The sequence below is a fragment of the Chiloscyllium plagiosum genome, chromosome 24, assembly GCF_004010195.1.
Source record: "Chiloscyllium plagiosum isolate BGI_BamShark_2017 chromosome 24, ASM401019v2, whole genome shotgun sequence".
Taxonomy (NCBI): domain Eukaryota; kingdom Metazoa; phylum Chordata; class Chondrichthyes; order Orectolobiformes; family Hemiscylliidae; genus Chiloscyllium; species Chiloscyllium plagiosum.
Window position 1 is genome coordinate 43,998,870 of NC_057733.1, and position 10,359 is coordinate 44,009,228.

General features: G+C 40.7%; 1 protein-coding gene across 2 annotated transcripts in view; it reads left to right on the forward strand.

Moving 5' to 3' along the window:
- tk1 (thymidine kinase 1, soluble) overlaps positions 1 to 9,704 on the forward strand; it is a 29,611-nt gene extending 19,907 nt beyond the window's left edge. For both annotated transcript variants that reach the window (XM_043714935.1, XM_043714934.1), the window contains exons 4-7: positions 3,664 to 3,757; positions 4,998 to 5,087; positions 7,516 to 7,635; positions 9,302 to 9,704. In XM_043714935.1, coding sequence (XP_043570870.1) covers positions 3,664 to 3,757; positions 4,998 to 5,087; positions 7,516 to 7,635; positions 9,302 to 9,502 — 505 coding nt within the window. In that variant the 3' untranslated portion in view covers positions 9,503 to 9,704. The remainder of the gene's footprint in view (positions 1 to 3,663; positions 3,758 to 4,997; positions 5,088 to 7,515; positions 7,636 to 9,301) is intronic.
- Positions 9,705 to 10,359: the final 655 nt, after the last annotated feature.

Here is a 10,359-nt window from a genome sequence, read left to right on the forward strand (position 1 = left end):
TTATACTCTCTTTCAGACATTTCCCAGACCTGCTTGTCCCCAAGGGTTGCTTGGATTCTGTTATTCATTTTATTTCTTGCTATCCCTATCAAATTCTGTTACTCATCTTATACTCCCTACTGTCCTAATCACAGGAGATACAAAAAGGGGTTAGTTCTTACTAATTGCTAAAAGATTCATAATATTAGTTATGAGATAAAGTTACATTTAAAGTTTTATGTTTACACCTGTTGTTAGTACTCTTCAGCAAATTATTTGTGAGCACCTGACCTTGGAGAGTCAGGCAGACATTGCTCTTCTATCTTGCAACTGTGTTATAACACATTCTAGTCCCATGCTGTCTTCTGAAATGACATTTACTGCCCCTACTCTGACTAATTCTTTTACCTAATAAAACAACATCTTTTTCATTTAATAAGACTAAAACTAAATTGCTTTCACAGCTCAATGAACTTGTCTGATCTATGTTTTGTAAAAACATAATCCCACTCTTAATCATTTGTCTCAGTTATTATGGGATCTATTTTTCTTTTAATGCTTGCTAAAAACTTCAGGCTGTCTGTTCTCAGACATTTATCAAACTGTCTCTTTCTCACATCTGCAACTGCTGATTGTACAGAACTCCTTCTATGTTGGTTTGTACAATTCTTTGTTCAAAATAAACCCTGTTCCCTTGGGTTACCTCCTTCTCAAAGCTATAATTGTGCTAACTTGAGAGCTCACTGGATCAAGTAAGCTAATTCTGTTAGTGCAGTGATTAGAGATGTGGCAATGTGCGACCATATTGTGTCACCTCTGACCTGGGGCTGCTCCAACCAAGATTGGAATTTGGGTTATGCAATCCCTTGCAGTTTGACATTGAGATCAAAGTGATCACTTTTGTCCACAACCTCTGTATCATTGCTAATGGTTCAATTCTCTCCTTCCAGCTGTTGTCTGCTTCAGGCAGGTCATTCAGAAACTTACTGCACTGTTCATCCGTAAACCAAGCTTCTGATTGGTTTGCATGTTGCAGACATGCCACTGAGGTGATTGTTTTAAAAAATTCTCAAGGTCAGGTTCGTAGGAGAGTAGTCTGACACAGAACAAACGACCAAGAGGCGAGTCTGCTAGAATATGGGCTGTTGTCTGCTTCAGGCAGGTCATTCAGAAACTTAACTGCACTGTTCATCCGTAAACCAAGCTTCTGATTGGTTTGCATGTTGCAGACCTGCCACTGAGGTGATGAAACAAAAACAGAAACTGCTAGAGAAACTCAGCAGATCTGGCGGCATCTAGGGGTAGAGAGCTGAGTCAATGCTTTGGGTCCAGTGACCCCTTGTCAAGCTGAGGTGGTGTCTGTGTGTTTGTCACCTCCATGATTGTCTTTTCTACTGGTACCTCAGCTGGTCTCCGGTTATCTACATTTCAAACTTCAGCTAGTCCAAAATCTATTTGTTATATCACATCCTCTGTTCCCAGTTAACCTTCAGCCATGTCCGAACTAACCTAATTTGTTTTTTTTTGTTCTCTATTGTTGTTCACTCTTGATATGTATTTTCATGCATTCAAGTCTCTTAATGCCCTCTCCTCTCCACCGTTAGTATCCTATAGCTCTAAAATCTCTCCCCTCTACTTGCTACCAAATCCTGGCCACTTCTCCACGCACAATGCAGAACTCAGTTGTCTGTTCCTCCTTTGGTTCCATTGTAAGTGACCATACCTTCTGTTTCCTGATCCTGCAATTCCCTTCCTTACTCTACCTCCTTCTCTTTCAAGGTCTTGAAAATTAATTTTCTTCTGAAGAAGGGTCACAGGATGGGTAAGTGCTGGCAAATGCAATGAAATTGATTTAGGAGATCTGTTCTGCATGAATGAGTTGAACCGAAGGCACTGTTTCTGTCCTACGTATCTCTATGATTCATTGTTAACTTTGTTTCCTCTCTGCCATTTCTCCAGCAATTTCTGTTTTTGCTTGTTTGTTTCAATTTACAATTATTGGTTATTCGGCTTTAGAGTGATAGAGTTGTGCAGCACAGAAATAGAACTTTTGGTCCAATTTGTCTGTGCCGACGAGATATCTTAAATTGATCTAGTCTCATTTGCCAGTATTTGCTCTAAGCCCTTCTTATCTATCCATGCAGCAGAAGACGTTTAAATATTGTAATTGTATGCACATTCAAGACTTTCTCTGGCAGCTTGTTCCATACATGCACCGCCCTCTGTGTGAAACAGTTGCCCCCTCGGTCCCTTTTAAATCTTTCCCCTCTCACCTTAAAACCGTTGCATCTAATTTTGGACTCCTCTGTCTTGGAGAAAACCCTTTATAAACATTTTACTTCCAAGTACTACATTCTGTTGCTTTTCTGTTAAATGCTAGTCTACAGCTGCCTTCTAAATTTAATCTCAGCTTTAATTTACTTTATCCAAGAAAACTAACTTTTGGTGCACTCCCTTTTTGCCTGGGCAATAATATATTTATTTGGCATTCCATCCATACATCCATTCAATGGTTTCTCATTCCTGTTATCCTTTTTGGCAACTCTGCTGTATGGTTGACTTGTATCGTGCGTCTTATTTCATTGAACTTTCCAGTCTACAAGTGTACCCCTATCTCTTTATCATGATCGTCAAACAATGCTTCTCATCAGAGTGGATTTCTGGGATAGCAAGACTGACACATGAGAAGTTAAATTGGTTAGGATCTAATCAGTGGAGCTCCGAATAATATTGGGGATCTTGTAGAAACTTAAAAATTCTCAACAGGACTAGACGGTAGATAGAGGAAGGTTGTTCCTATTGGCCAGGAGTCCAGAACCAGGGATCACAGTCTCGGATACAGGATAAACAACATAAGATTGAGATGAGGAGAAATTTCTTCTCTCAGATGGTGGTGAGCCTGTGGAATTCACCATTACAGAAAGCAATTGAGGCCATTGCATGATTTCAAGGAGGAGTTGTGGTTCAAGGAATCAATGGATATCATATATTTCCTGCTGCAATATTGAATGACGTTCTTGTGCCCGTGTGTTCTTTGATTTCCCTCATTCAGGCTGACCATGAGACAGTGCACCATTCACAACTCCCATGACTACAAAATAATCTTTCTATTCTCTTCAGTGCCTTGAGTTTTTTTTTTGTGTTTACATCCTCCCTGTGTGACAGCAGCTTTCTCTTTTAAGGCTGACCTCATTATGTTTGAATTCAGCAGCCTCAGATAAAGTCTGCATTGTCTTTCAACTCACCACCTCAAATCCCTCAGCCTTCGAAAGGTTGCCAAGTAACTCTTGGGTTCAGTAGTGAGCAGTCAGTGACACTTATGCTTCCAAATGGTGGTATATGTGCAGAGTATTGGAACCATCGATAGTGTGCAGGCCTCATATGTTACAGTTTCCAATTGTTTATCTCTGTGTAAAACACACTTAATAGTTCAGTACAATTGCAGAAAATGGCAAGCTGCACATTCTCTGCCTATTTTGTTTTACCCTGCTGTAAGCCAAACTGAGGAAGGCTCTAAGTTTTGAACGGATTTCTGTGAGCTGATTGCACACTTTTGTAATTTGCCGTCCTCTTTAATGGCATGTACTCAGCGGGGTCCAGAAATGAAGTTATTGATGTGATGTTCCATTATTCCTAGACTTTCATTTATAAAAACTGCTGATGTTTTGTTCTTTTATCTCCCAGGTTTACAATGCAAGCAGTTCCTGCCACAAAGCTGAGCGAGATTACTCAAGAAGCATTGAAATCTGCAGTTATTGGAATTGATGAAGGACAGTTTGTAAGTGTAGCCCATTGCGGTTGATTTACTTGAAATGTGTGCACAGTACTGAGAAATCCAAGCTGGTCTGAGTCTTTGCACTGAATGCTAATACCTGGATAAATCCCTCTTTTAATTGACTGACTAATCTTGGACAGTAAAACATTTGCTGCTTTCAAGAACTTGAAGGAATTGTAAAGCTTTTCAGGGTGCTCTCCTGTACAGAAATGTGGTTCAGTAGCCTTCCTGGTGTCTTTCCCAAGTATAAACCTGATGGTAATGAACACTGGGCTCCTCCTCCTCTATAAAATAGCACTAGATAATCCAATGCTTTTCTCAACTGATATCCACCAACAGACTGTTCCCAGCAGTGCACTTGACATGGTTTCTTTACCTTTGACCCATCACCATCCCTTCCCAGAACTCTCTAGTTGGGATGCTGAAGCTATTGCACACTTTCCATAGCTTAGATTAAATAACTCATTACAGAACAAGAATCATAAGACCATAGACTTGGAGCAGAAATTAGGCCATTCAGCCCATCAAGTCTGCTGTTCAATCATAGCTGATATGATTCTTGACCCCATTCTCCCGCTTTCTCCCCATAAGCCTTGATCTCCTTTGATACTCAAGAACCGATCTCTCTCAGTCTTAAATATACTCAATGACCTGGCCTCCAGGGCCTTCTGGAGCAAGCAGCTCCATAGATTCACCACTCTCTGCCTGAAGAGGTTTCCCCTTATCTCCATTCTAAAAGGTCTCCCCTTTACTCTAAGGCTGTGCCCTTGGGTCCTCGTCTGTCTGACCAATGAAAACCTCTTCCCAACATCTACTTTGTGCAGGCCATTCAATATTCTGTATGTTTCAAGTAGATCCCCCCCTCATCCTTCTAAACTCCATTGAGTATAAACCCAAAGTCATCAAGCATTCCTCATATGTTAAGCTTTTCATTCCTGGGACCATTCTCGTGAATCAAACTTGGACTCTCCCTACTCTTGCTGGTTCAGTACAACACTAGGCAGTACATTTGCTTACTGAGTTATTAATAATGTCCCTTCATAACTCTAGGAGATTCATGGATTTAAAGGCTGACAAATTAGAATTGATTGCCCTTCTGTAAAGTGTCAGAGGATGTGTTCCAGTGATGCTTTCCTATTATTGTAAATGCGAGTTAGTGTTGATTATGTTGCTCAATACCTTGTGAATCTGAAGAAAGGTGCTATTTCAGAACATGGTGCTGAAGCTGCCTCTCTCTCTCTAGTTTCCAGACTGTGTCGAATTTGCTGAGGAAATGGCTAACAAGGGAAAAACTGTGATTGTGGCAGCATTGGATGGAACTTTCCAAAGGAAAGTGAGTGGAGCCCATGAGGAAAAAGAACAACTGTACATAGTGCAGCCAAATGAGTGTATCCTGTTGGAGTTGTGTGATGTGTATCCAATTGTATAGCCACTTCTTTTATAACAAACAAACTGCCATTAATTTTTTTTTACCTTGGACAAAGAAGCAATGCTTTCATCTGAAATAGATTGCATAACCACTTAAGAATTTCTGTTGAGTTCCTGACCTTCCCCACGCTTTTAAGCAAAGAGCAGTTCCCCTCCCACACGGACTTTTGCACAGAGGATAGATTTATCACTAGAGGTACTATCATTGATCACTGGTGCAGGAATAGTAATGTTGAAGTGAGTTAAAAATCACACAATACTAGGTTACAGTCCCAACAGGTTTATTTGGAAGCACTAGCTTTTAGGGCGCTACAAAAGCTAGTGTTTCCACATAAACCTGTTGGACTATAACCTGGTATTGTGATTTTTAGCTTTGTGCAACACCAGCTCCTCCCCATCAATATTGAAGTGGGTGGGAGGGGCAGTGACCTGCATCTCATTTAAAATGTTCAGAACAAGTGTTTAGTTAAAAATCACACAACACCAGGTTATAGTCCAACAGGTTTATTTGGAAGCACTAGCTTTTGGAGTTATGTTGTGTGATTTTTAACTTGGTCCACCCCAGTCCAACACCAGTACCTCCAAATCAGAACAAGTGGTGGTGAAGTGACAAATACAGAATCATGCTGCCCTGACAGTCCATCACAGCTGCCAGCTTTCCAAATGACCTATCGCTCCTCTACTTATTCCCAATATCCCTGCACTTTTCTTTGGGTCTATTATTATGGGACTGTGTTCTCTAAAATGTTCATCCTGAATGTCATTGACTGGACGTATTATCTTTAGCTGGGGAAAATGTTGCTTTTATGGGAAAGAGAAACCAGCTGCTCAGCTGAAGTGACAGTCTGCAGTGCTTTCTGAAAGGTCACTTGATCCAGCTAATGGTTACAGTAAAGAAGTTGGATTTGAACAAAAGTATGACAACTCCTCTTGCTCACAGACTTGCACTCAATCTCTCTACTCGAAGCTCCTCTCCTCAAAATTCCAGTTAGTTTTCAAAGATCTCATTGCCACAAGTGAATAGTTCCTTCAGGAGACTTCAGAATGTACCCTCACTCTGTCCAGATAAAGTGAATTCAGCCAACCAGAACTGATCCAGGAAGAGTTTCAAATGTCAGTAGCTTGTGTGGAAAGTGACTTTGGCTACAGATCAGCATTTGGAACAATTTGAATGATTCATCTCTGAAATTAATTCTAACGTAGTCAAAGTATTTTAAAATAACACTGCAGTGTGTTATTTTAATTCTCCCCCCACATTGACATGGTTTAGGTGTGTTATTTTTCAAGAAGGGTTGTTGTATATGTTTGGAATTTAAATGTTTAGTTAATCTTTATTATTCTGATTTTTATTAGATTAGTTCATCACTTGTTACTTAGGGCAATCTGACTTGTTTCCCATCCTGAGTTTTATGCAGTCTGATATAACATATGCTCAAACTTTATTGTGACCGGTGGAGGACTGGGTAAGAGTCTGGGCCGTAACAATTTAGCCAATTCACTCGATGTTGCTTCCCCACCTTTCCAGCAGTGTATTCCAGGTCATCAAAAACTTGCACCATCAAAGTCGTTTCCTTTTCTTTCCATCAGATTTTCTGGAACACCCTCAAAACTGTGACCTCCAGTGGTTGACCTTTCTGACACTCCCATCTATTCTATCTGAATACATCATTGCTTAAGGATCCCTTGAAAACTGTTAACGCAGGAGAGTATAGTTCCAACTTGACAAAGTCTTCCCATGTACAGAGGAACCTCTATTATTGGAACGAGATGGGCGGGCACTATTCTGTTCAGATAATTGATTATTCGGTTAACTGATTCAATACCTTTCCTCTAGGTCTGAGTTTTCTGTTAAGTCTGCTCCCCATTCAGGAGACTGGACAACAGCACATCACGCACGAGCCGCAACCCACCCCCAAACCCCACATCCGTCCGCCCCCACTCCTGACCTCCCCCCAACACTGAACACCCCCTTTAATTTAATGTTTCTATTGGGATCTTGAGATCTCCTTCGGATAATTAATATTCAAATAATTGAGGTTCCTTTATAGTTGAATCCTCTCAGTACAATCCTGGTAAATCTTCTCTACCACATGTATGCCTGTCTCCTTGCCCTGCAATTCTCAACTTCTGGAATTAACTGGGAGTTGTCTTTCCTGATTGCAGTGAGAGTAAGGAAGCAGCATTATTGCTGTGTGGCAGCGAGAAATAACTAATTTGTCACTTCAAATGGCACAAGGTCAGTTTGATGTGGCACAGCAACAGTATGTGAAAGAGCAAAATCCTATTAATTATTTCCCCTTTTAGAGTCTGAGCAATTCTATTTGTTTCTCCAGGCTTTTGGCAACATTCTGAATCTTGTTCCCCTGGCGGAGAGTGTAGTGAAACTGAGCGCTGTGTGCATGGAGTGCTACAGGGAAGCTGCTTATACCAAGAGGCTGGGGAGTGAAAAAGAGGTTTGTGTTTGTCTATCTACCACTTTCTTAATCTGTACTTTGTTCTCTTCCCTTCCTGAGAGAACTATCCCACTATAGAGGGAACGGCCAGGTGTCATCTATCATCTTGCCAATTGGCCACTTGTTATTTATAGTAATAGGGGGTTCCAAGTATGATCACAGCATTGTTCACAATCCAGGTGAGTGAGTATTGTCTCCTGTATCCCAGCAGTGCAATTCTAGTCCCGGATTCCCTTAACTCTTCAGCTGAGATCTGTTGTTTTGGTACAGATATTGCACTCTTTGGTCTCTAAGGTTTGATTTCAGATTGTTCAGACTCACTGAGCCATTGTAGGGGCTTTAAGAGATTTAGTGACAATTTATTCAGCCATTTGGCAATTCAGTCAAGTGTCAGTTGACTAGCCAATTACTTGTAACAGAGAGAGAAAGGAAACTAGTGCAGCCATAAACACTCTGATATGGAGGTGATCTATGAGTAGAAGCTTTAACTACATAAATGAAACCTGTTTAGATAGAATATTTCAGTTTAACTTTTTCTTTGGGTGAACTGTTAGCTCCTCTAAAATATTGTATAAGTTGTTGGAATAGCATCTTTAGTACAGGGAAACTGTGTCAAGATATTTTGAATGGCGTAATGGGAGGAAAAATAAAACTGGTTTTAGTACCAAAGCAAGAATTTAACGAGGGGTGAACAAGCAATCAGAGTTGGAATAGAACAGGTGTGTGCCAGAGACATTCAAGAGTTTGATTGGAGGGTTAACATGTTTGAGATGGGAGAAAAGTCGTCAACGAATGTGACTTTCCTGTTGGCGAGCAGGTCTGGAGAAATCGTCGACTCCCATTGGCTTCCTGCTGGCTGAGTTTGAAGCAGTGATTGCAGCTCCTGGTTCAGGAGAGCTTGATGAACTCTCACCTGAATCGGTCAGCCAATGGATAACAAAGAAAGGGAATGCTTGCTGTTAATGTGTCAAGGTCAAAACTTGCAGCATGAAGGAGGACGAAATTGGGAAAAGACTTACATTTGTGTAGCACCTTTTCATGACTAAGGTGATTCCAAGCATTTTACAGTCAATGAAGGTACTTCTGAAATGTGCTGATTGTTCTGATGGAGGGGACAGACATTTTGAGCACTGCAAACTCTAGCTAGATAATCTATTTTTCATGGTAAAGTTGAGGTATACATATTGGCCAGGGAGCTAGAAGCCCTGCTACCCTTCCAGATAGCTTCATGGGATCTTTTGCATCCACCGGAGAAAGCAGGCAAGGGGACTCTGTTTGATGTCCCCACAGGACAGCCGCTTGCTCTTTGAAATGTGGGTTTCAAATCCCAGTGCAACACAGAGGCAAAAGTACCATGAACTGAGCCAAAGCTAAATAAAAGAATCTCTTCAGACTTTCAGGCAAAGGTTATTAGATACTGAGTTGATTGAAGGATGGATTTTATTCTGTAGGAGCTCAAATGGATTGAGTGATAGAAATCAGCAAATGGTCCATTGGAATTATGGCACAGGGAGGAGTTGAACAGTCAACTCCATATCCTAACAGAATGGGTGTGACATTTTAAAAAAAATTATTTCTGCTGCAAGATGTTACCTGAATGCAGTTCTTTTGGACTCCTTTTTCTCCCCTTTATGATTTAATGTAATACCTTCTTTTGTCTTGACAGGTTGAAGTGATTGGTGGAACAGACATGTACCGAGCAACCTGTCGGCGCTGCTATTTTGCAAATGACAATCAGTCATGTGTCAACAGTGACAAGGAGAACAGCAGGCAAGAGGATGCACGCCAGTTCATTGCTTCAAAGCAACTTGCTTGTAGGGAACAGGGCAAATCACCAAGAAAACTCTTTGAAAATCTGCAGGTCTGAAGTTAATGCTCCATTCCCTGACGTGCCCCACCCTTGCAAATTTTCTCTCCTGCTTCTAAGGTGTTGACCAATGTTGAGTGTAATCTCCAGTGTTTTGTCCTCATGCAATTCTGGGCAACTCATTAAGGTGGTCGGACACGTTACAGTCAAGGCTAGTCCATTCTTTCTTCTACACTTGTACTTTCAGTTGGAGACAGAGGAGTTTTCGTAATGCTGTTGGGTCTGCTAACAGTCAGTTTTCTCTCATTTGCAAATTGAAATTAGCTGCACTATTTCAAATGATGCAAAAAGCCCTGTTGGAACTTCTGTTGCATTTTGACTGTGGCAGCGGGACTGGTTCAGTACTCTCGAACCTTGCATATTTTTCATACGAGCCAACAACCAAACTGAATTAACCTTTCATCTCCTGTCCAATACAAACATGCCTTCTAGCAATCACAAAAGTGAACCGAATCCATGAAAATACATCCACCTCTATCCCCTCCCAAAGATGTAGTACCTAATGTACTTCATTATTTTAAAAAATAAATATCAGCATACATTTTTAAATAGCTTTTTCTAATTGAGTGCTATGTCTTAATCAAAGGACCACACAGGAGCTTTTCAGCATAGTTCAATACCCACAATCCTCAATTACTGGCTCTGAAACAGTAACAGAAAATTTGTCAGTCCCTGATGTGTTCTTTAATTGGTATTTCAATGCAGGCTACTGTGACAACTCATTTTGTTGCAAATAATTAACTTTGCAGCTAGCTAAAGGTGGATACTGTTATCATTAACACTGGAATAGAACAGAGGGGGATGGAAAAATGAACCTTGTTTATTATTAGTCACTATTTATTTTTAAACTGAGTAAT